Genomic DNA, 26,219 nt, shown 5'->3' on the forward strand with positions numbered 1-26,219 from the left:
ACAATTCAACCATTTCTGAAAGTCTGGGGGCCCTACCATCATCTACTCAGTTTTCTTTTCCTTGATAACTCAGTCTTACAATTCTAGATCTGTGTTAACATAAAAAAATTATGTAGTTAACCTGTCTGAACTTTTTTTTTTATCTTTAAAGCTGTCTCCAGCCGAGTTGTTAGAGGTTAAACAGAAGTAGTAGGGCTTATTTAGTAAAATAGCATAACATTTGTTTATTTCATAACATACTTCATAACCAGCAAACGTTTCTCCTATGGTCTGCTTAACAGCTACAGTCTCAGATCAACACAGCCCTTCAGGTTTGACAGCAGAAAGAAACAGCAACTCTATGCCTGTTGGGGAAAAGTACTTTATTTGCTTTGCATTGCCCCACATGATGACAATGATGGAGTATGATCCAATTAAATATTAGATTCTTGATTAAAATGGGTTGTTGCTATGTTGTACGGTGTTTGAAGATCTTGTTCAATGTGCCCCTTTTTAACTTTGAGCCTCCGCCACTCCAAAGGTGCAGGGGCACAGCCCTGGAGCCGACAATGTAAGATGCTGGGATCTGCTCTCGTTCTTGGACTGCTGCTACGCAATACTGGTAGTAATATTTCACAGACGGAGCGCCGCTCAACCTCCACCAGGCAGTGAACTCTCAAACCGAACGTCTGCTTAAAGCTGCAGCATGCAACTTAAAAACAAAATATTTTAGATAAGTATTAAATATGTCTATTATGTTTAAATTAGTTTAATTTATTGCCAGATAACATGGTATCATTTATACCTAAAGCAAAAAAATTAACAGCCAATCCAGGTGGCAGTGATCTGTGATATATATACATATATCACTGATATATATAAGTTTGGGAACCTCTGCATTACGGAGTCCTTTTTTTTGACACTTTGATTTCTGTTTTGGGGGTTTTTCGAGCTACGGTCTTAAACTTTTGAAAACCTGAAAAAAATATGTTTGAGTGAGTGTAAATGCAGTTTTCAATTAATTCCCCGCTCAAAAGTTTTTGTCTCTTACGCTGATTTCTTCTTTTCACATTGTGAAGCTCGACTTAGAACCTTCTTAAGATCCAATAGTGCAAAATGCAAATTCTTGCAGTTTTTTAACTGCGTACACACACACACACATACACCATATTGTATGTATGAGAACATACATACATTAACAACAAATGTTATCAACATTTGTTGTTAACAGTCAGCAACACTGACTGTCAAAAAAGTTAATGATAACGTTGACTGACCAAGTTCCACTCCTCTGTCAGGAGGAGTGGATTGAACTTGGGAAAAGCTTGAGGAAGGAAACCCAAAATGTTTGACCAAGGCAGTTCAAAGGGAGTGCTAGCAAATACTGAGGAAAAGAATGTAAACTTCTGATTAGAATACATTATTAAATTAATCTCTGACATATTCTGTCATTACAGTGGCTTTTAGGCAAATAATTTTTGTAATTCTAACAAACAAAAGATGTTTGGTCTGGTTTTACTTCAGAGAGAGGGGAATAAGTATTTTTATTCAGTGTGCCTGAAATGGATTCACTCTCTAAAATGAGTTACAAAATATTAAACATTTTTCACCATATTCTAATATTTTTAGATGCACCCGTGACCTCAAGCTTTTAGCACTTTTAGCATTTGACTAAGCCACACCACCTGGTTGGAAAACCCAATTTGACACAGGTTTGGAATGAACAAAACTAAGTAAAATAAATTGGTACACTCATCTTTTTAAAAAATAATTTATCCTTAAGCAGTATCTGTCAACCATAACATGAAACAAATCAGACAGCTTAAAGGCAGAAATAGTGACATAATAGAATTACTGCAAAAAAGAAAGAATACTTATTCATATGAGCCTAATGCTGTGGCACAAAAATCAAATTTGGCAAGCTGAGGACTAACTCCTGTATGAACGCATCTGGTATGCTTTTGATGATCAATAAGGCTGATAATTTATACTTCCAGCATTCTCAAACGAATCACTCAGAGGAAGGATTGATAGGATTTATGATAACATTAATGAATCCATACTTGACACATCAGTGATTCAGAGCTGAGGTGCCAGAGATTGGTGGTATCGGCCGGTGACATTACAAAAAGGAAGCAGTGTTTGTCTGGAGGAAAGGAGAGTCTGACCATTCGCTCTCATTCAGGATCAGAAGGAACAGGGTTAGAAAAGCTGCTGCGGTGGAACTGGGTCCAAACAGTCATACCATGGTGTTGCCCTCAGTCGCCTTGTCCATGTACTAAAAGGAAGGAGAGGAAAGTCAGTGTCATTAATGTGAAAAGACTACATAGTAATAAATAAATAATAAAAGACTACATAATAATAAACAATGCATATTTTTATTATTATAAAAATATGATGGTATTGATTACGATCAATACCATCGTAATCTTGATGGTATTGATGGGCCCTATCGCCACCATCAAGGCACACAGACATTTTACAAAGTTATGCTCTCATTATTTCTAAGTTATATTCATAGTTGCACCATCCCAGAAGCCCTTCTATTCATAGCTGATGCCTGACTGGAGTTTTTGCAAAGCACTGTGCAAAGCACTGCTACTCAGCTTTTGAATTTTCCTTTTGCTTAAAATAAGTTTGGCAGGAAATTTTAAAGGATCACAAACCATTTTATTAAGGAAGCATCAGTGCTTTGCTGCTGTAAAACTTAGAGTTGGGGACTAGCAGCAGCTGACTAACTGACCACCACCTGACTAAATATCATTTTTTTCTGCTTGTTTACTCTAAAAGGTAAGGTAAGGTAATTTTATTTATATAGCACATTTTCAGCAAGAAGGCAATTCAAAGTGCTTTCAAACCAGCAGAATGGTGAAAAGACGGAATTTTGCAGTAATTTGCAGTATGGGTTGTTGTACTTGATTTATCTGAAAACATTTTCACATCTGAAAACATTAATTCCCTACTTTTACTAAAGCCTTTTTTGAGGTACCGAACTCACCAGTTTCATATGCGCATTCCAGGGCTTAAAGTAAAAAAAAATCCTGAGCCTGAAACTTAGTTATGATAGAAATTTACTATAGCGTTGCTATTGCCACAGTTTAATAAAAGGTGTCTTTGAATAGTGAACAATTGCTTCTAACAATACAATTAACAAGTTAAACACTCAAACTTAAATAAGACTTCAGTACATTTCAACTCAAAACAAAATGTAAAATGTCTGTGCCCTAAAGGTTAGCCTTACAGGCAAGAATTCCTCAATATTAAATAAGAGTCCTTTCAGTCAATGTTTTAGCAAGTAATTTAAAACGTGCAACATTACCAACGAAATCAGTGTTTCTCAACCTTTTTTGGGCCAGTGCCCCTCTAGCCTTTATCCAGGTCCCTCACCGCCCCCCAACAAAGAATTTGTAGGCTACTTTGCAGTGACTATTATTTTATTATTAATATTACTCACTATTGTATATGTTTTGATTTTTATGCTTGCTTCTGTATTTATCATCAAGATAATTTCCCAGAGAACAAAAAAGACATGGGATTAGAAATTATTTTTACAAGTGTCTATGAAAAATTTAATGAACATTCAACTTAAAATTTGTAGGCCAACAGCAGCCAATCAGAATGGAAAATATATTCTTGTTCTTTGCCATTTTCTAGTTCAATATTCCACAAAATGAGCAGATAAAAGATGTTCAACATGCCAGTTTAAACTGAACTATTTGCAAAATGACTGAACTCTGCAACATTAAAACATGGATAGAACTGTAACTACATTAATCATAGCTCTTCTTCTCATCACTGTTTCTGTTTCTGGTGGTGCAGCTCTGTGCTGCCTTCAGGAGAATGGGACATCAGAGTATCATATGTTTTCACATCATGTGTTGATTTTTCACTGTTCAGCGTCGGATTCTGTTTTTATGCCATAATTCACATCTAGTTCGTCGCTTCGTTTTATGTCCAGCTTCTCCTGATTCAGAGTTTTGCACAATGTGCGCCTTGGTTTTTTTTTTACCTCCTAAGGTGCAGGGCGTATCGATGGGGAAAAGGCAGACTGACATAAACCTTTTAAAACAACGGAAACAATTTCTGTATTCTGATTATTGAAATTTAAAAGTGCTGTGTTGTTCTATCATACCCGTTTCATACCGGACCACTTACAGCACCGGTGTTAACGCTATAAAATGAACGCTCTCTATCGTGGTTTCACCCATGGAGGGATTTCTTTATTTAAATGGGTTCATTTTTCAGAGGGATACAAAGTGAGGGTATTGTAATTTTAGTAATTACATGTGTTTATAAGAGCGATTTTCTGTTGTCCTTCCATGGAAGCGGGCAGCATCCAGACGGACAATAAAACACTTTTTAATATAAATTGCTGCTTTGACATGATCACAGAAGTGCCAAAAAATATGTACAAAAATCCTCAATAAAACATAAAATATAATCAGACACCAGACAAAGTGAATCACAGCAACGTCATCAGCCGGTGTAACGCTGACCTGATGTGGTGAAGCTACTTATCTACAGTTTAGTTGAGGCGGGCCGTTTGGTCCAATGATCGCTTTGCTTGAAAGTCTGGCCCCCAGACAGAGCTCTTTATGCCTAAGTTTCAAACGTCTGACTAAATAAATCTTCCTTAATTTATTTGTAAGTAGTTCTGTAAATGTCCTGTGAGATGATAACAACCGGAACTTTCAATATCCAGCAAGTTATTTTCGCAATTTACCAACTATTAAACGAGTGCCCCCCGGATTAATTACGCTCTCTGCAGCTGCAGCTGTGAAGTTGCCGTATTAACCCGATATTTGCTGGAAAGTGCAACGTCTCCCCTTTCAGAAACCATTGGAATTTTTTAGATAGCGCTACGTGTGGCGGAATTAGGGTACTGCTAATTTAGATGTGTTGCCGCCGACACGTTCCTGTCTAGAAGGGTTAAGCCCGGAGACTGCAGTTTGGTTGAGGCGGACCGTTTGGTCAAAAGCCGGAAATCCGGCCCCTGGCCGGAGCTCTTTAAACCCTGGCATTCACTGAACCCTTCTGTAGTGATAAATAAAATATGATTTTTTTCCCCCCAAATTCAAGACATAAGGGTGACCCAACTAGAGTCAAGTTGGGTCACACCAAGATCACAAAGTCTTCTTAAAGGTAGAGTCTCTGAGAACAGTTCTTCAAAATATAGTCAGTGTTTTCAGCAAAGTTGAGCTGACTGTTCAGGAACGACCCAAGGTATTTAAAATTTGGCAGAGTTTCAACAGGTTGGCCATCGAGAGAAACTGGAACCACTTTAAGATCTCGTTTAGGCATAGGCGTAGGAAGCGGGGGGACGAGGGGGACATGTCCCCCCCAATATTGGAGAGAGCCATATTCGTCCCCCCCAATAATTTCACAGCAGTTGCGAAGAATTTTAAAATCTTCCACTCGCATGCTTTTATTTTGAGGGCGCACAACAGCGCATTCAGCAGAGCGCTTCCTCCCTCTCCCCCCTCTGAAGGCTCAGAGTATCAGCAGACGGAGTTAGAAATTCCGTTTGAATGAGGTAATGATCTGTCAGGAATTTTGCCATGAATATCGCTCGTTTATAACATCTTGTTGTCAGTTTACTTTCATATATAGAACTAAATCTTTTTGGTTAAGCAGTTTTAATTCTGGAATAGTCACATGTCCAAAATTTTACAGCTAACTTTATTTAAAAGTTAGCTAGTCTAGTCACAATGTTTTATTTCATCAGTAGCAAAACAGCAGCAAAATAATCCTTTAAATTATTCAAAGTGAGCAACAACTTATCATAGTTGACCACTCAACATGTATTTAAGCTAAATATCTAAATAATATTATTTAAATATTTAGGAAAACAGCAGTGCTAGAATTATGTTGAAGAAAGGTGAAGAAGCTCTGGTGAGGTCTTCATTTAGTTTATTGAAATATGTATTAACTGTTTTTAATTTTTAAATAAACTAAACTATTTTGTTATGAGAGGAGCAGGTCAGGGAAGACATAGGAGAGCCAGGTGGAGTTTCAGAGTGTGAAGATATAAAAATCATATTAATTATAATAGAACCAAAAAGGAAAACAGGTGGAGACTGATGTCAGGTTGATTTCTTTCAACATTTCAATATTTTTTTCATTATTTCCACACTATAAGGGTAATGGTTAGGAGACAATAAAAAAAGTGCTTGAGGAGAGGTTTAAAAATAAATTTGTGAAAGATTTTGCTACACAGTAAATAGAGTTGAGATGTATAACAATGTATACATCTGAAAATTAAGTTGTTTAAATTCTCATTCTGTATGATAAAAACATACTTTTTATATTTAGTTCACATTCTGACACTGTACATTACTGTAGTGTCTGTTGTAAATCCATGAATCCATGCAGGAGCATCAGGCTTCAGAGAGTCAGAGGGAGGCAGAGACAGAAACAGGGAGGGAGGCAGTGTTTCTGTCAGTTAAATGTTTGTGGCTGAAAATGACAGGAGAAAAAAAACATTTAGGTTTTTTGCCTCAGTGTTTTTATGGCTCATGTTTGGTAAGTTACTGAATTCAGGGCTGAAAAGTGAGACTGAGTTATCAGTGAGGAGCTAAGGTGTCTGTTAGACATGAGAAGTATCATTTTTATTTATGTTGTAGATCAAACTGTTGCACTGATGTAGAGAGTTGTTCAAGAAGAACAAAACTTGTTTTTTAGACTTTATTTTTGTTGGTCAAACAACAAAAAATGTTTGACCAACAACAATTTTTGTTGTTGGTCAACAAAAATTGACCAACAACAATAATTGACAATATTGAGTTTAAAACTGTCGAGTCCTATTTTATGAGCTGTTTTCTACTTTGGTTTTAGAAAGAGGCACAACCAGTTCAATTGGCAGTCAATTTATATCAGTGCATTTTGACCAATAATCAAATGTCTTTTGACCAATAAAATATATCAGATCTGCACAGTGGCGCAGTTGGTAGAGCTGTTGCCTTGCAGCAAGAAGGTTCTGGGTTCGATTCCCGGCCTGGGGTCGGGAATCATGTTCTCCTTGTGCATGCGTGGGTTTTCTCCGGGTACTCCGGTTTCCTCCCACAGTCCAAAAACATGACTGTCAGGCCTCTCTAAATTGTCCCTAGGTGTGAGAGTGTGTGTGCATGGTTGTTTGTCCTGTGTGTCTCTGTGTTGCCCTGCGACAGACTGGCGACCTGTCCAGGGTGTACCCCGCCTCTCGCCTGGAACGTTAGCTGGAGATGGGCACCAGCAACCCTCCCGACCCCACTGAGGGACAAGGGTGAAAGAAAATGGACCAGAGTATGCAGCTTGCTAGTTGTGAGGCAAATTCTAAAGTGAGTGTTCATCCTGGAATGACGGTCATTATACTCTGCATAACTTTAATCTGATTATTGGATTGTAAATAGTAACATGTCAGAATACTTGTTACTCTTAAGATATTCTTAAGATAATGAAAAATTACTAAGAAATAATACAAATTTTGCGGTATTCTGATATAGTAATGTAATTATATTAGTTGTGTTACCACAACTAATATAATTAGTTGTGGTAACTACTAATTATATTAGTAGTTACCACTAGAGGCAGTGGCCCACGCCACTGCCTCTAGTGGCGTGGGCCACTAGAGGCAGTAGCAATCCTGAAAAGATGCGACTAAGGAGCAGATTTTGAAGCACACCGAAAGCTACAGAATTTGGTAAAAACGGTGAGTTTTGCTGAAGTAATTAAAGACACAAGTTCAAATCCATGCTGAGAGTTGAACTCCTTCAATCAGTGGTCCTCCACAGCACTGATTAGCTAAGCAATGTAACGTGATCCTCTGCACGAAGTGATGGCAAAGTGGGGCGCGTCCAGTGGCGGAGCTAGACTTTTAAAGTTGGGGGGGGAAGGGGGGGGCCAGGACTACCTCTGAGGGGGCAAAATTTTAAATGTGTGTGCGCCAACACATTCTCACTCCCGACTCGTCATATGTTGACGCTTGGGCAGGTTCCCTCAGCGTCACATGTTGACACATCGGGTACCATCTTCGCGTCAATAATTGAGGAGAAGGGTTCTCTCATTGAATGCTGTACCGCTCCCTAAGCGTCCAAAACTGGCGATCTAGGAACGAATAAGATGACGAGTCTATTCTATTTTTTTAAAAACCTTTATTTACAATTTATGTGCTAGTTTGAACAGGATATTAAGAATATTTACTACAAATACATGTCAGATGTATCGGTCATAAGACTTTAATTCAGTATTTAAAAATAACTCAGTAAAATATAAAACCGGAGGGTTTTTGTTGTGGTTGTTGTTTAGCTTGATTTAAAAGCCCCCTTTTTAATTTACCAACTATTTTTGAGTATGATATCAATGATTTACACCAAATAAATTTAAGAAAACTTAAGATGTATTTTCTTTTGTGATTGTATGCAAACTGTTCTGTAAGCGTTTTAATATTTTTTATTAAAATAATAAAAATAAGGATGGATCCCACAAAAACCCAAGAAGAAGAATAAGCTGACGTCATCATATGCGACACTTACACTCCGGTGAGTAGAAACCTGCATCTGTCAAAATGTTTTTGTACTCTAAAACCAAAAATAACTCCAAAGTGTTACGATATAAAGTTACTGATGGTAGTTTTAGGACTTAATGGCAGTAGGATTGCGAGGCAAATGGTTGAAGACACGTTTGTAAAATTTTTTTTTGCCGGAAAATATACGGTGGAAGCTAGCTAAATTAGCCTCTCGGTACAATTACCAGTCTACAGGTAATTGTATCTGTAGACTGCACCTATGCTTAATACATTTAATTAGTCATGATAGAGTCACATAATAGTGTTTATAGTCATGCTTGTTGTTGCCACTTTGTAAAATTGGAGGGTTTCTAAAAACATCAGTGCCCCTAGGCTGTGATGATCTTTAAAGTTTTGTTTATGAACCCTGTCTGAATACACTGATTGCAACTAGGTCATTTACTTGAATTAAAAATTTACTTGCATCAGTACAGGCAAATTTCTTTCCTCCTGTCTATGTTATTTATTGCTGTTGCAAGCCAGATGAAGAGAAGTAAAGAGCTGAGAACCTGATCTTTGAACAGACAAAGACCATATGTCAGGAGCAGCCTGGGATGCTTCTTGAAGAGTATCCAATGATGATACCAGAGAACCAGGAAGATACTGCGATAGTGCTTGATCTTGTTCTTGTTTCTCCTCCTGTTGTCCCATCCTCTCAGTCTTTTCAGAAGAAGAAAAGACCAAGAAGCACCTCTCCAGCTGCCTCTCCTCCCACTCCGTCATCTGTCTCCCCCATAGACCAGCCACATCTGCATTCATGTCGCCTGCTGACCATGCCGTCTCCTTAAGTCAGGGTGACATAAGTTTTGTTTTCTTTACATTCATCCCTTGTCCCTAGTGTCAGGAGGGTTGCTGGGGTACACCCAGGACAGGTTGCCAGTCTGTCGCAGGTCAACACAGAAACAGACAGGACACACAACCACGCACACACACACACACACACACGCACACACACGCACACACACACACACACACACACACACACACACACACGCACACACGCACACACACACGCACACGCACACACACACGCACACACACACACACACACACACCTAGGGAGAATTTAGAGAAACCAATTAATCTGATAGTCATTTTTTTGAACTGTGGGAGGAAGGGAAGCCGGAGAACCCGGAAAGAACCCACCATACACAGGGAGAACATGCAAACTCCATGCAGAAAGACCCCGGGCCGGGAATCGAACCCAGAAGAAAACTCAACTAGCAACTTAAGAAGTCCAGCCCTAAAATGTCAAAATTCTCACAGAAACAGAAAACCTATTTAGACTGTTTATAAGCAAAAACAACTTGTTTTGGGCTTAGTTTCCATTTATTTGGCCATTTTAAAGTGGTTAAAATATATGTTAAACTAATTTGAGAAAATGTGTAAATCCATTTACACATTTTTTACACATTCACTAAAGAGTGAAGTTTAGCATGATTATAAAATATGACAGTCACCACACTAGTTTTCAGTTTTCAGGTGTACACGCTTTGACTTCATTTCTTATTTTGTTTTTAAAATTTTTTTTTCCTTTTCTTGTTATTTAGGTTCGTAGAAATGTAGTACACAAAATCAATCCCTGGGCGTAGAACTAATGCGGTAAGACTAAAAGTTTAACTAATCCACCCGTGACAGTATGTCCCCACTCCAGCAAACATGCCAAGATACACTGAAAGACATTGCCACGTGTGAAGATGAGTAGATGGGGGGAGGGGCTATAAGGGTGCAGTGGTCTGCAAAAAATAAGCACAGTTGTTTACTCATAAACTTTGTGGGTTTAATTACTGACCTACCAGAATCATTTTCTTTCTTTATATTTGTCTTTTATTTTTTTATGAGAACAAAAACGGGCATTACAACAGGAATCCACACAAGTCACATCTTTGGGTGAAACAAATTCACACAAAAAAGTCAGCATGTGCACAGTAACATAGAAATACATAGATAGAACTCCAAATATCGTAATTAGGCCGTTTATCAGCAAGGAATTCTGATTTTGATATTTGGACTTTTTAAAGGTGATTCAACACTTATTATTTAACACTGTGCCTTTTATAATTCATATAAGCTGGACATTAGACATTTAGAAATTCTTGTACGGCTGATCGGCGGGGATCTGAAATGGAACGTAGCCATCGTACGGCAGACTGATTAAGAGAAGAAAGGAAAACTATCAGCACGTTGTGGGAGCTGGAGGGGTAATAAGGTTTTTAATAAGATGACAACCGTATTTGTCTGTTGCCAAATAAGATCAAGGTCAACGATACACTCAGAAATGTTACTTCAAAATGTAGTGAAACTTTGTTTAATACAGAAAGAATCATAATGGGATTTATAAAGACTTTTTGCCTGACAAGCAGGCCGTCATTGTAGACTGGTCAAGTTTGCCCTGTGTAAGGTCTTTAAGGCATGATGCAAGGTTAAACTGTGTAACAGATTCGTTTCCTGCACCCTTGTAGAAGTGTGTGAAGCTATTTGCTATGTCAGTGGTTCTTAACCTGGGTTCGATCGAACCCCAGGGGTTCGATGAGTCGGTCTCAGGGGTTCGGCGGAGCCTCTGCAGCGGAGGTAAAGACACACTTGTGTAAAGTCATGATGACGAGTCCCACTTTGCCATCACTTGCTGCCGAGGATCACGCTACATTGTTTAGCTAATCAATGCTACGAAGGAGCCCTTATTGAAGGAGTTCCACTCTCAGCATGGATTTGAACTTTTGTCTTTAATTACTTCTGCAAAGCTCACAGTTTTTACCAAATTCTATAGTCTAAATCTGCTCCTTAGTCGCATCGTTTCGGGGTTGCTACTGCCTCTAGTGGTGTGTGGGTGGTTACACAGCTAATATAAGAACATTACTAAATCAGAATACCACAAAGTATTTTGTGTATTGGGGGGTGGGGATGGGGTGGGGGGTTGGAATAAGAAGGGTTCGGTGAATGCGCATATGCAACTGGGGGTTTGGTACCTCAAAAAAGGTTATTTACCACTGCGCTATGTGTTTTATTCAGTGTGATCAGTATTTACACATAAAAAAAGTTTTATGGAGAAGTATTTTGAATAGCATGTGTAAGGTTAATTATTTAAGTTAAAGTTTGCAGCTTATTTTGTGTATGAAAGGAAACCCAGATTGAACAACATTACAGTTTAGTAAATTAATATTGAATCAGTTTGAGTCTATTGTAATTTAAACTATGTTAGCATAGTAATCTAAATTGTTTGATTGACATAGTGTTTCTCTAGGAGAAAAGCACTATGTTAAACTGTATAAAAACAATCTAGGGTTAGATTGGGGTTAGAGTTAACCCTAACTCCATCACTAATCTCAAATTGAGTGGTAGAGATGGCTTAATCTTCAAATGCTTTATGAAAGTACTGGTTTAAAGATGCATTTCTCTAGAATTGAGCTTTGTAACCCGACTCTAAATCTGCTCTGGTGGGAAAAGAATGATTTACTTGATGGTGTCTCAGGCCTCTGTGGTTTATTTCATCATTTCATAAGCATGCAGAGAAAAGGCCTAAAGAGAATCTAAGTTAAAATTGTGTCCAACTAATTATTGTAGGTGAAATAAAGGTCTCCCCCTTTTGGTTTGTAAATGCATTCAAATACCAAGTTAACGTTGTACATTTCATTAAGATTATTTCACTAAGTTATGTCCAAATCTGAAGCATTTCAACTAAGTGACACAGACAGCAAGTTTTTCTACCAAACCTTAGTCGGCTTCCGTTTTCACCTGTCAACTGTTGAACATAGACATGCTTAAATAATGCTAGGTCTATGTAGGAAATTATAACTAATTGTCATATGTCCTTAAATAGTACCTAAAAGCTGAACAACTTATTTCTCCTGACAATTTCTTGAAACCATTTCTTGTTCGTCCATTTTAATATGCTTCATTACTGACTTGTCATCAGCTGATGGATACAGAACATGTCATGAAGAATCCACTAAATTAGATGCTGTTTTGTTTATAAAATCATGCCTTTATGATTTTTGTATAAATACATGTCATTAAAATCATACCTGCATACCGCATTAAAAAATCACTTTGACAAGTACTGACATTTTATTTTACTTATTTCTTTTTAATAAAGACATTGACAGACAAACTGAACTGCATTCAATTGACCAAGGATAAGACATTGTTCCACCAGTACACACTTTGTGCATTCTTTGGATTATTAAGAAATAAGTCAAAACTGCACATATTAATAAAAAAGAAAATAAAAGTAGAAGATTCAAAAATATGTCTTGGTTATGTTAGTTACTACAGAATCACTGGGACTGCTTAATGTAGTGTTGTAGCCATTTTTAACTGCTAAACATAAGCACAAGTGTTATTATTCCACTTGAAGTAAAAATAGTAACAGACTATTAAATTCACTACAATTTCTCTTATTACCGAGAAAATACACTAGATGTGCAGAAACATAAGTGAAAAAGAAACACACTCAATGACATACCTGTGGAAGTAATTACAACTCTAGTAAGCCCTTTTAGAAAGTATAAAGGCACAGTATATTTAAAAAAAAGAATCAACAAGATCAAACAATGCCCATTTGGAAACATGAAAGCACAAGTACAAATTGTAAGGTGTCTCTTTGCGACTTATGAGCAAACTATATATATATATATATATATATATATATATATATATATATATATATATATATATATATATATATATATATATATCACTTTTATTAAAAAAAAATTAAAAAGAGTCTGTTTTACATATATTTAATAAAACTGTCACCATATCATGACAGTTTGTTATGAGAAAAATAATCTGTGAAAAGATCCACAGATTATATATATATATATATATATATATATATATATATATATATATATATATATATATATATATATATATATACAGTGGGGCAAAAAAGTATTTAGTCAGCCACCAATTGTGCAAGTTCTCCCACTTAAAAAGATGAGAGAGGCCTGTAATTTTCATCATAGATGTACCTCAACTATGAGAGACAAAAGGAGAAAAAAAATCCAGAAAATCACATTTTCTGATTTTTAAAGAATTTATTGGCACTATATGGTGGAAAATAAGTATTTGGTCAATAACAAAACTTCATCTCAATACTTTGTTATATACCCTTTGTTGGCAATGACAGAGATCAAACGTTTTCTGTAAGTCTTCACAAGGTTCTCACACACTGTTGGTGGTATTTTGGCCCATTCCTCCATGCAGATCTTCTCTAGAGCTGTGATGTTCTGGGGCTGTCGTTGGACAACACGGACTTTCAACTCCCTCCACAGATTTTCTATGGGGTTGACATCTGGAGACTGGCTAGGCCACTCCAGGACCTTGAAATGCTTCTTACGAAGCCACTTCTTCGTTACCCGGGTGGTGTGTTTGGGATCATCGTCCTGCTGAAAGACCCAGCCACGTGGTGGTACCTCAGCCATTTGATTCAAGTGTGTTTACACCAAAATGTTGAAGAACATAACCACTCAAGAATGGAGTCAGATGGCCCTTCTCGCATATGTACGTCAAAGTACTCACACAGCCAAAGTAGACAGTTATTTAAATTTTGATAATATAATTTTTTATATTTTGGTTTTGAGTCATTCAAAAAATTGTTATTCATACCATTGAGCATGACCACAGTGACTGCCTGTCGTGGTTTGATCCTCAAACACTCTGATGGACAATCACAAATTCTAACTGGGATCTCCACAGGTACAAATTGTGCTAAAGAAGTTGACATGTTGAAAAGAAAAGAAAACTTACGCTTTCTCTTCTTATCTGCCACCCTGACTTAAGGAGACAGCATGGTCAGCAGGTGACATGAATGCAGATGTGGCTGATCTATGGGGGGAGACAGATGACAGAGTGGGAGGAGAGGCAGCTGGAGAGGTGCTTCTGGGTCTTTTCTTCTTCTGAAAAGACTGAGAGGATGGGACAACAGGAGGAGAAACAGAAACAAGATCAAGGACTATCGCAGTATCTTCCTGGTATCATCATTGGATACTCCTCAGTAAGCATCCCAGGCTGCTCCTGACATATGGTCTCTGTCTGTTCAAAGATCAGGTTCTCAGCTCTTTACTTCTCTTCATCTGGCTTGCAACAGCAATAAATAAGGATAGAAGGGAGGAAAGAAATTTGCCTGTACTGATGCAAGTTCATTTTTAATTCAAAAAATAACCTAGCTGCAATCAGTGTATTCAGACAGGGTTCATAAACAAAACTTTAAAGATCATCACAACCTAGGGGCACTGATGTCTTTAGAAACCCTCCAATTTTACAAAGTGGCAACAACAAGCATGACACTATTATGTGACTCTATCATGGCTAATTAAACGAATTAAGCTTAGGTACAGTCTACAGGTACAATTAGCCTCTGAGAGGCTAATTTAGCTAGCTTCCACCGTATATTTTCCGGCTAAAACATTTTTTACAAACATGTCTTCGACCATTCGCCTCGCAATCCTACTGCCATTAAGTCCTAAAACTACCATCAGTAACTTTATAACGTAACACTTTGGAGTTATTTTTGGTTTTAGAGTACAAAAACATTTTGACAGACGCAGGTTTCTACTCACCGGAGTGTAAGTGTCGCATATGATGATGTCAGCTTATTCTTCTTCTTGGGTTTTTGTGGGATCCGTCCTTATTTTTATTATTTTAATCAAAAATATTAAAACGTATACAGAACAGTTTGCATGCAATCACAAAAGAAAATACATCTTAAGTTTTCTTAAATTTATTTGGTGTAAATCGTTGGTGTCATACTCAAAAATAGTTGGCAAATTTAAAAAAAGGGGCTTTTAAATCAAGCTAAACAACAACCACAACAAAAACCCTCCGATTTTATATTTTACTGAGTTATTTTTAAATACCGAATTAAAGTCTTATGACCAATACGTCTGACATGTATTTGTAGTAAATATTCTTAATATCCTGTTCAAACTAGCACATAAATTGTAAATAAAGTTTTTTTTTAAAAAATAGAATAGACTTATTCGTTCCTAGATCGTCAGTTTCGGACAGCATTCAATGAGAGAACCCTTCTCGTCAATTATTGACGCAAAGGGGGTACCCGATGCATCAACATGTGACGCTGAGGGAACCTGCCCAAGCGTCAATATATGACGAGTCGGGAGTGAGAATGTGTTGTGTGCGCACATCTATATATCTATCTAGTCGATATATATATAATTTAAAAAAATAACCAAACTGAATATTTGGTTATTTCTTTTTAAGCCCCTCTGTCATTTGACAGGTTATAATTAACACCTTTGACTGGTGCACATGGAGACATGACAGACTTTACGCAAAGAGTTCATCACAGAGGCAACTAAAATCAATCAATAAAAAAAATCCTTTCTGAATATTATCTCATGGACACTGAGCTAAATGGAGCTGACAGCATGTTGAAGAGTTCTATAACTCTTGAAAAGGACACCTTGGTTAAGGAGCTCATTGCAAATCTTTAGTTGAAATGGCGCCTTTAACTCCAGTCTCCAGTACAGAACAGAGAAAACTAAAGAGAATGCAACATTGTTTTAATCCATTTACAGTCTAAACAGAGGAGCCAGCAGTTTATTTGAGGAAATAAATAAGGGGGCAGAAGTTAATTAGATTCATGCGCAGTGCGCTGCACAACCAATGCGGACGCGGCTCCGCCGCTGCGAAGAACTTAACTCGCCCTGCAGTTTTAACAAATGGAGGTGAAGATGTTACCCTCCCGCACCCAGAAGGAGAGCGATGCTCAGAAGGAGCGCGGCAGACGTAACATCTGTTCGTTTTGGAGGAGCAAAACCACGCAAAAAAATAAATAAATAAATAAATAACTAAATAAATAAATAATCCTGGCAAAAACGCATGCCCGAACTGCGCACAGAGTTAAAAACAAAAAATAGAAAAAAAATCTCGCAGAGTTCAATTGTTCGGTTTGGTTTAGACAGATCCAACTGTCGATGAACCAGCGCAGGTTTCTCTGCAGATGCGACCAGGAAGAATTTGTGAAGCTGTGCGTTCAGACTCCAGCAGGTGAAGTACTGGTAATTTAAGTGGAGTCGCTTAATTTAATTTATTGTAAGTTATTGGAGCCACCGTCAGTAGTTTGTGTCACTACGAAGAAGAAGTTAGATGCATTTATCTGCTTTATGTGTGATGGGATCTAGATTCACAGGGCCGTGCAGAGACCACTAAAGAGGCAGGTACTCAAAAAAAAAGGGCACATTCTAGGACAGAATATTAACAAAGCCACACAGCTTTCAGAGTTTAATAAACAATGATAAATAACAAAATTGTGAGATATACAATCAAAGCTAAGGAAAATCTCTATAAAGCATGCAACTATGCATATGGAATATATTTTATTAGTAATTTCTTTCTGCGGGTCTATTTTGTTATAGGAAAGTATTGCCATATTCAAACCCGCAATTTAGCAAGGTATGTAAATCAGAGCAACCCCAGACATATTTTGTCTTTACAGAATTACATTATCAAAAATATAAACAAGGCCACAATGCAACCTTTTAGTGGACTGTAATCTATACAAAAAGAGCTGCCTGTTTGCTACACTTGCAGTGGAGATGAAGATGGCCCATTCAGGAAAGCAGAGCTGCACCAAACTTTAATGTGGAACTGCAGAAAAAAATCCAGAAGCAAATATTGAATTATTAATGCATGTCACCATGAGAAAAGCCTACTGAGTTTTGCTTAAAATAAAAATAAAAAAAATTTAAATCACACATTTTTGTCTCATGAAGTTTTTGTTTGTGACTCAAAGTTTTGCTTGTGATTCTCACATGACATCGTGGGCAGTGCCCAAAATCACAACAAAAGATTTCTGATGTGTGCAAATAAAAGTTTGTTTGGCAAATAACTTTTTAAGTTCACGAGACAAAAATTAGTTATTTAATTTTTTTAAAAAGTGTTTTAAACAAAACTTTTTGTTTAAAAAAAAAAAAAAAAGAAATCATTACAATTCCAAAAGTTTTGATTACAATTTTATTTTACTTAACTGAGGGTTTTTTTTTTTCATTGAATAACTATTTTTACTTCATACTCTGCGAACCAGATCCTAAACTTATTTAAAGTCTGGGTTGAGTTTTATCCCCTTCATTAATGACACTTTTATTACATACATTATATCTATCATGGTAGTTCAGGGTGAGTTATTTTTAATTCTAAATTAATGTTTTTGTTGGACTTTCATTTAAGTGCTATTCTCCTTCAAGATACATTTACCTAACTCTAGAAAAAATGCAATGTATATTATGCAGCAAAGGAAATTAGAAGACATATATCCATTATGGAGATGATAGGTTTTGGACAGGTGATGTGCCCCCTATTGCATAAGCAATACTGAAGAATGACTACTATCATTAACGATACAGGGAAGAAGCTTTTCAGTTATCTTGCGTTGCTAGCAAAGTTGGTAGCTAGCAGCTAGCTAATAGCACAACAACAGCCTAATGTATGTCTGATAAAAATACTGAATCGACAGATAAGAACAGTTTTTCCTCACCTGTCTCCTCCCGCTCAGTAGTTCTTCAGAGAAAGGCAGACGCAGAGGCCTGTCAGTGTCTGATGAATTTCACTATCTCTGCTTAAACCGCTATTCCGTGCTGAAGCAGAAACGATTTCCATCATCTGACAAGTAGCAAGTCTACTCCAATTTATTCACCAAAAACGTTTTTTATTTAATTTTTTTCCATTTTTTTTAATTCACCAAAAACTGTTCTGTAATCTGGAACGTTCGCTACTTTGAGCTCCGCAGTTAGCTGCCCTTTCGCACTGCGCGAGAAGCAATTGTGTCATGCGTCACGGGCAAAAGGTCAAAGGTAACAAGGTGACCGGCTTATTATGTTGTACAAAAAAAACCCAACAAAAAAAAACAAGTAATTTTAGTACATATTATTATGTGTCAGAAGAGGGCTCAGGAAGTAATAATACCAAAAAAATAAAGAAAATAAAAAAATAAAAAATTTGATCAAAGGGCACTTGGGGGCAAGGAGCAAAAGGGGCAGGTGCTCAAGCACCCCTAGTCCCCCCTTGTGCACGTGCCTGCTTTAGTTCTCCTTTCTTCAGTTGCTTTTAGTAACTGAAGAAAGTTATTTCAGTAACCAAAATAGCATTGTTATGCCAGCTACAAGATGCAAATGGAGAGATCAAGTGCAGATCAAGATGAGGCCAAAAGATGCAGGCTGTAGATCGGATGAAAGTATGGAAGATAAACTGTGAGGAAATCACCAGCTGACAGAAGACTGAGGCTGCACAGCTTAAATTTACCCGTAATTCAACAGTCTTAAAAATGTTCATGTGTTAGAAAAGAAAAACGATTTTTCTTTTAAACATGGAAAATCTTTCAGGTTTTGTGTTGTAGACGAGGAATCATTAATGTCCTTGATGTGCTGAAAATCTCAGAAGAAAAACAGTAGCATGTTGGAAGTGGTAAAGAAATGTATGCAAGTGTTTTTATTCTTTCTTCTGCCGCCCAGAGGCCATTGCAGAAGTAGACCGCCATGCAGATGTATAGTACCATGTGCATGCTACTATCCAATAATGGGGACTAGTTTCCCCATTAAAGACACACCTTGAAGTTCACCTTAACATAACACAAATCTTGTTCACAAAGTATTAACAAAATGGAAGTGTGTTCAATACTTCTTTCAGATATCGTTTAAATCTTTTACACATAGCTGAATTCCTGTTTTCCTTTGTATGTGTGGATTATTTCTGTTCTTGTCAACACCTAGTGTAAATTAGAAAGCAGCTAAAGAAATTCTGGCTTCTTGGCAGGACATGATAAATAATTAAGAGATGGTTCACAGACATTGCAAGTAAAAAACAAAAGTACATGGAAAATAGTGATAATCTTTTCTTATCTAAGATAAGAGACTGTAACGTTTCCCAATGTACATAAGGAGGTAACCATTGTTTGGGTGGGATTTAGCATGCAGTGGAAAATTGCAGTGACTGACCACAGCTGCTGGGTATCCTCAGAACCAACTTAGGAAGGCTTTAAAGCAAACAGTTAAAAGAGACACAGATATTAACCTTAATTGTTAATTCTCACACAACAACATAAAAACAGCATATTTATATTTAAAGAATGAGGATATGTAAGATGCCTTATTTGTTGATGCTGACTAGACATGGGCTGGTGTGAGATTCTTATAATAACTTGAGTTTGAGTGAAAAAGAAAGAAAATATGATCAAGTTTATTTTAAATAAATTAAAATAAACTTGCTGCAAAATATTGCTGCAAAATAATATAGCAGCTTGATTGGTAAAGCAAAATTTTTACATTTAACATTTGTTTAAGCTTATTTAGATTTTTATACAGTGGGGCAAAAAAGTATTTAGTCAGCCACCAATTGTGCAAGTTCTCCCACTTAAAAAGATGAGGCCTGTAATTTTCATCATAGATGTACCTCAACTATGAGAGACAAAAGGAGAAAAAAAATCCAGAAAATCACATTTTCTGATTTTTAAAGAATTTATTTGCAAAGTATGGTGGAAAATAAGTATTTGGTCAATAACAAAAGTTCATCTCAATACTTTGTTATATACCCTTTGTTGGCAATGACAGAGATCAAACGTTTTCTGTAAGTCTTCACAAGGTTCTCACACACTGTTGTATGTGTTCCATTTTCTAATAATTGATCCCACAGTTGATTTCTTTACACCAAGCTGTTTACCTATTGCAGATTCAGTATTCCCAGCTAGGTGCAGGTTTATCATTTTGTTTCGGGTGTCCTTTGACAGCTCTCTAGTTTTGGCCATGGTGGAGTTTAGAGTGTGACTGTTTGAGGTTGTGGACAGGTGTGTTTTATACTGATAACGAGTTCAAATAGGTGCCATTAATACAGGTAACAAGTGGAGGACAGAGGAGCCTCTTACAGAAGAAGTTACACGGATGTGAGAGCCTGAAATCTTGTTTGTTTGTAGCTGACCAAATACTTATTTTCCACCATATAGTGCCAATAAATTCTTTAAAAATCAGAAAATGTGATTTTCTGGATTTTTTTTTTCCTTTTGTTTCTCATAGTTGAGGTACATCTATGATGAAAATTACAGGCCTCTCTCATCTTTTTAAGTGGGAGAATTTGCAAAATTGGTGGCTGACTAAATACTTTTTTGCCCCACTGTACATCAATTTGAACAAAAATATAGAACAAACATTGTTACATTTAATAGTAGTTTACAAGTGCTCATTATACAGAGGTTTATTAGCTGATATTAGCTACTTAGTGGAGCTATCTGCTCATGTTGCAAGTAGCTTAGCAGGCCTGCTGCTTGAAAATTTTAACTACCGTTTTAAAACAGTCTCACAGAAAATCTGTTTCATGTAACTTTTGTAAAATTTTTTTTTACATATTTGTTGAAACTGTCATTATGTTTCATAACAAATTGTGTTATGAAACAAAACAAAAAACAACAAAAAAATCCAAGCTCTTCTGTCTTCTCGGTCCGTGTATTTTCAGGCAGTTCGTTTTATCGTTTGAAATGAAAAATGAAAAAAAAAAATACTCGTTTTTTCATTTTTTAAACCAAAATTGGAAATCGGATTTTCTAACGAAAAACGAATAAACGAGTATATTTCCGTTTTTTCATTTTTCATTTCAAACGAAAAAACGAACTGCTTGAAAATACACGGACCCTTCTTCCAATGCACCGGGTGCACAACCAATCCGAGCTGAACCAATTCGAGAATGACATGCACCAAGAGGTAGGGTGCATGCCACTCTACCTCCTCTTCCCCTTGCTCTCTGCTACCATACAGCTTGTAGCAATCGTGAATGCTAAGGCTAGTTACCATGGCTAACGATGAGAGCAGATGAACGGTTTTTCTGTAAGTTGTTTTTTCAGCATTGAACAGCGAGTTCAGGAGGTTGACTGACATTGCTAAAGGTCAGCATAACCCCAACCAATCACTGTCTCGTGGCTGTGATTGGTTGTTTGTGGTCGAAAGCCTAACCGTAACCATTGTTACGGTTAGGCCTGTAAGTTAACCAGCCTATTGGCAAAACAGGGCAAATGGAATATTGATGCACTGCTAAACTGACTTTATTAAGTTGCAATAAATTGTATCTTGCTCAAGCAGCAAAAACATCTATTGGTTCCTTTATGTTTTTTTTTATAGTTGTGGCTGTGCCATTGTACATAAACTTACTGGTCACTTAAAGTGTTACTAAGCCCCTTCTGAAAGCATAACCCCAACACTGGCAAATTTTGAAAAATTCCAATGAAATTGGCAGGGCCTAGACACGGCTGAGTGTAAGAGGATGGCACTGTTGTCAACTTACCCACTTAGTCGCTATATTTATCAATTTTTCAGACTCCTCCAGTGACCTTTGTCAAAACAACTAGTTGTTCTTTCAGAAACAACTAGTTTTTGAAACTCTAGTGACTCCTTTTCTGTTGTTGGAGACTTTTGTGGCAACAACGCTCTGCAGCTCGACTGCATGGAGCCTGTCTGTCCTGAGCGAGCAGCAAGAGAAGCTAATGGCAGCTAGTCATTAGCCACCATTAGCTTCTCCCACTTTCCTCAGCACTGCAGCCACACAGTCATCCGTTCAACACCAAACCTTCACCAACAGGCAGAGCAGAGGAGACCCATTCCATTTCGTGTCCAAATTGCAAATAAATCACACATTTCCTGACTTGCCACTGGGTGGTGTAATAGAAAATTTCGTTTTCAGTCTTAATTCATTCTTGAAGGAACTGATGATACTTTTTACCATTTATTTACTGATAATATCTGCTTTGTTTTTGTATTTCTGCAAGATGTGTTTGTCCATTAAATAAGTTTGCAGATAATGTTTAGATGTATCCGCAGCCGTGAAAGCAGAAGAGACCTGAAGACGTCTTGGGTAAAATGCTTGATCTAATGATTGTCTTAAAGGACTGATGTGTGGGATGTAGTTTGTACCCTGTTTGAGCTGAACCCATGAACTGACAAAGAAGTGTTAGAAGTTCCTCCTGAAATCCTTATCAACTGTCTTTCCTGCCATAAAATAATCTCCTCCAAGAGGTGAGAGATAGTTCATGAGGAGGGGGTCAGGGTTTCTCTGTGGCCATCTGGCCATCTGGCCACAGAGACACCGAATAAACGATAAGGACTACAAACACTCCTCCCAGGCCCTCCCATCAGACTTTGGGAGGGCCTTTGTCTTGCTGTGACTGTATAACAATGTGATGTGTGTTGCTCCGGGCTCTTCTACTGACTGCGCTCAGTGAGAAGGGTCTTCGAACGCTTTTGCCTTTGAATAAAGAAACTTAAAGACAAAGATTAATCTTTCTCTTATTGAAACAGATTCTCATTCCTTGATAATGAAATTTCCATAACAGTGGGCAAGAGGGAGAAAACATCTCACCGGGATGTTACTAATTCTAACACCACACGTATTTGGAGAACTGAATTATTTTCTCTCTGTCTTCTTAAACTATGTGTTTGCAGAACAAGGATTAATGCAGTCTCCTAAATGTGCAGAAGATTTTGGATGTTGTGATTTAATTTTGTGATGACAGTTACTATTTTGTGGCAATCAGCTGCTGTTTAGAGACTTGAGCAATGATCAATGAGCAATAAAATGATTCATGCATGTGAACATAACACAGCTCCAAAGACTGCTGCAGCAGTGGTCAATACTCACAGCACTGATGAAGGGCAGGTTCAGGATAGAACCAAGAACTGGTATTCTTCTGATGAAGCCAACAACAACTGGGAAGAAGCCCCTGCACACAAACCCAGAAGCAGAGAGAAATAAAGAAAATTCAGAGTAGAGATCTGGGTTCTGAAGAAGAGATTGTGAGTACATAATGAAGTTGTAGTTATCTTCACTTCCTCTTACCTAAACAGGAGGAAAAATCCATAGATTTCCAGCACAACTCCAATGATGGGCCAACCAATAAGGACTACAAACACTCCTCCCAGGAAGAAACTAGTGGCCTTTAATTTGTGCTTCTGAAAGAAGAAGCGGAACGTTCGCTCCAAGCCAATGACGAAAGCCAGGCCAGCGACAAACAAGATCTACGGAGAAGAAAATAGTCATTGTATCTTATACAGAAAACTGAGACCAGAGGACAAAACATCTGATCCACATGATAGATAATAACCTTGAACAGATTTGTTTCCGGGTCTAAATTTTTACACCTTTCCAGGCTCAAATTTCTTGAGTTGTCATTTTTAAAATAAGAAATACAGCAATTCAGTGGATAGATGGATGTTTAGATAAAGGGACAGAGAGTAAAGAGGAAAAACACAAATATTTTTAAGAACTCTTTTTTTTCTTTTTCCTTTTTTATTTCTACCATGAAAATACTTGTCAGGCTGCAAAGAAACACCTGTTGTTCAATCAGAACATCTCTAAAGAACTCAAACTGTAAATCAAAACCATCTAGCCAATTTTCCCTTCCTTCTTTCCCCAAGAGACAATGAGAAGTACAAGAATTATGCATCAAGCTACTAATCTTTAGATTTTAACTGGAAACAAAAAGTACATTAAGGTGCATGTGTGACTGATCGGCATGGATGACTGATCTGTTTATCAGAATTAAAGTGGAAGGGGGTTTTTAGTTTTGAAGAATTGGATGAACTACAAAAAAATTAGGTGAATTGTTTGAGTGGTTGGTGCATCTCTTATAACAAAGTCATTCTGCATTATGCTAGAATGAACATACATTCATTCATCCATGGCCCAATGCCATCCATGGCTTTGCGCCATGGATGGCACTACACATGTAGATCTTGCAGCATGACATACACGTGTATCACAGAATGCAATACTCACATTTCCAATGGCCAAAAGTGCTTTGTCAAAGAACAGGATCATCCCAAAGAAGAGGAAAAATACGCCAAAACCTGTTAATCCCATTCCAATTTCTGACAAACACGCATGCACGCGCCACGCACACAGAGAGACACACACAGAGACACATCCACACACACATTCAAATCGCTATAACAGCCTGATGTTTATTCAACAATATATTTTTTTACTTTTCAGCTGTTGCAGTCCAAAAAATATGGTTACTTAAAGGTACTAAGAGGATAAACTGGCACCGATTCGGCGTTCTCTCCTATAATATAGACATTATTATTCTGGTAAAAACCAGCCCCTTGTCCTTCTCTATTTGCTTTGTACAGAGGGTCTGTGCTCTCGGCTGTTGAGAAATGATCGCTTCTTAGAGGCGTGGACTATGTTGAGGTTTTAAATTTTATCCAATTGCTAAAGTTTGCCCTTGAGATATGTCACTAACCGGAAATTCCCTGCACTGCAACCAAACATCCTCAAAAGAGACGTACCGAGCCAACTGAGGAAGCCTAGCCAACACAGACTTAATGGATTGTTAATTTCCTCTGCTGCCATTGCTAAAACTACAAGCAGACTACACACAGAAAATTGACATCATTGTTCACCACTTCTCCTGTTCATTGACTGGTATGGTAGAAAATCTACCAGAGACAATTCAAGTCAACGGGAGAAAGCCCAGACTGTGCTGTAAGCAAATTCTTTTTGTCGAGTAGAATTGTACAGGAAGCTAATGACCAGGCTAGTAGAAGTGTTTATATTTATTTTTTTAAGGCTGTTATTGTAGATAAGAACTTGTTCTTACTAGATTGCTAGGTTACATAAAGGTTGAAAAATATGATGGAAAAGGTCATTTCTTCCAAAAATTCAATTCAAAACTGATTCATTCCAGTTCAGTTTTTGAACAGAAATAACAGTGTTTATTTCTGTTAATTTAGAAACAGAATATATGAGTGTTCTCACTCACGTAAGTTTGCAGCTGTCTTATGCAAACTTTCTACCACCTCTTTCCACCACACTTTTTCTCTCCATTTAACGCTCCATTAATGTGTCTGAATAGTACTAACACTCTGAACTGGCAGCTTCTTAAAATAACCTAGTGTGGCGTATCACCCTTTTGGAGGATATTAGTGATTGTAAAGCTAACACTCTTCTCGTAACTGTGTAACCAACATTTCCATATCAAATATACTGTAGTTGTTATTGGTAAAAAAAATGGTAAGTTAGATAATATAATGCCTATTTCTAAAACGTTCTACATCTGATCATTTACAGTTATTATTAGTATTTTAAAATTATTATTAACAATAATATATTAATTTTATTCCTTTATTTTTATTGTATTTAGTCGTTTCTTTATACTTTATATTTTAACATGTTCAAAATGAAGCCAGTCATATTAGTACCACCATTGCTAAAATTTCATTGCAAAGCAATAAAATAATAAGACTGCTTGAAAACTTCTTTACCTTAATTTTTACTTTTAACTTAAGTATCTTACAATTCACTAAACACCAAGATAGTGGCGAAAGCAAGAGGGTTGCTTATAAGGATTGAGGATTGAGCCTATAAGTGAGACTGTTCAAGACATGAAAAGTGTAGATTGAAAGCTTCTGCAGCTCAGATGGTGCCAGTTTGACATGGCTACTAGCTACAATTTCTGTTCAACAACTAAGGTCTTACTTTGAGAGTCCGTTAGTGAAATCATCCTGCTCCTGAAACAGTAAGTAAGGTATAAAACAATACAAACGAAAAATAATAATAAAAATATATTTTAAATCCTTCTAATGGCTTGGATGACAGCTGCCACAGAATCGACAGCCACGTCTTCCGGAAACACTTGTTATACTAGGGTGGTAATCTTCCGGGACACCTTTGCGAGCTACATTACAACACACCAAACTTT

The 26,219-nt window shown here is 37.2% G+C and overlaps 1 protein-coding gene across 2 annotated transcripts; it reads right to left on the reverse strand.

Moving 5' to 3' along the window:
- Window positions 1–347: 347 nt before the first annotated feature.
- Window positions 348–26,153, reverse strand: LOC103459552 (vesicle transport protein GOT1B-like). Of its 2 annotated transcripts, XM_008401199.3 has the most exons (6): window positions 25,997–26,153; window positions 24,293–24,384; window positions 23,354–23,532; window positions 23,156–23,237; window positions 19,477–19,514; window positions 348–2,257 (listed from the first exon to the last, which is right to left on the reverse strand). In XM_008401199.3, the coding sequence occupies exons 1-5, from the start codon at window positions 26,019–26,021 to the stop codon at window positions 19,506–19,508; spliced, it is 387 nt and encodes a 128-aa protein (XP_008399421.1). In that variant the 5' UTR covers window positions 26,022–26,153; the 3' UTR covers window positions 348–2,257; window positions 19,477–19,505. The 2 variants fall into 2 exon arrangements, with proteins under 2 accessions (XP_008399421.1, XP_008399419.1); XM_008401197.3 differs by lacking the exon at window positions 19,477–19,514 and having other exon boundaries at window positions 25,997–26,152.
- Between the last annotated feature and the right edge of the window lie 66 nt (window positions 26,154–26,219).

This window comes from Poecilia reticulata, chromosome 23 (assembly GCF_904066995.2).
Source record: "Poecilia reticulata chromosome 23, P_reticulata-male-v2, whole genome shotgun sequence".
NCBI lineage: Eukaryota > Metazoa > Chordata > Actinopteri > Cyprinodontiformes > Poeciliidae > Poecilia > Poecilia reticulata.

Coding starts and splice junctions, on each gene's coding strand:
- LOC103459552 (XM_008401197.3), bottom strand. CDS start 26,021: ATGATTTCACTAACGGACTCTCAAA. Junction 23,533..24,292: donor CACTTTTGGCCATTGGAAAT/GTGAGTATTGCA, acceptor TCTTCTCCGTAG/ATCTTGTTTGTCGCTGGCCT. Junction 2,258..23,155: donor ACCTGCCCTTCATCAGTGCT/GTGAGTATTGAC, acceptor CCTTCCTTTTAG/TACATGGACAAGGCGACTGA.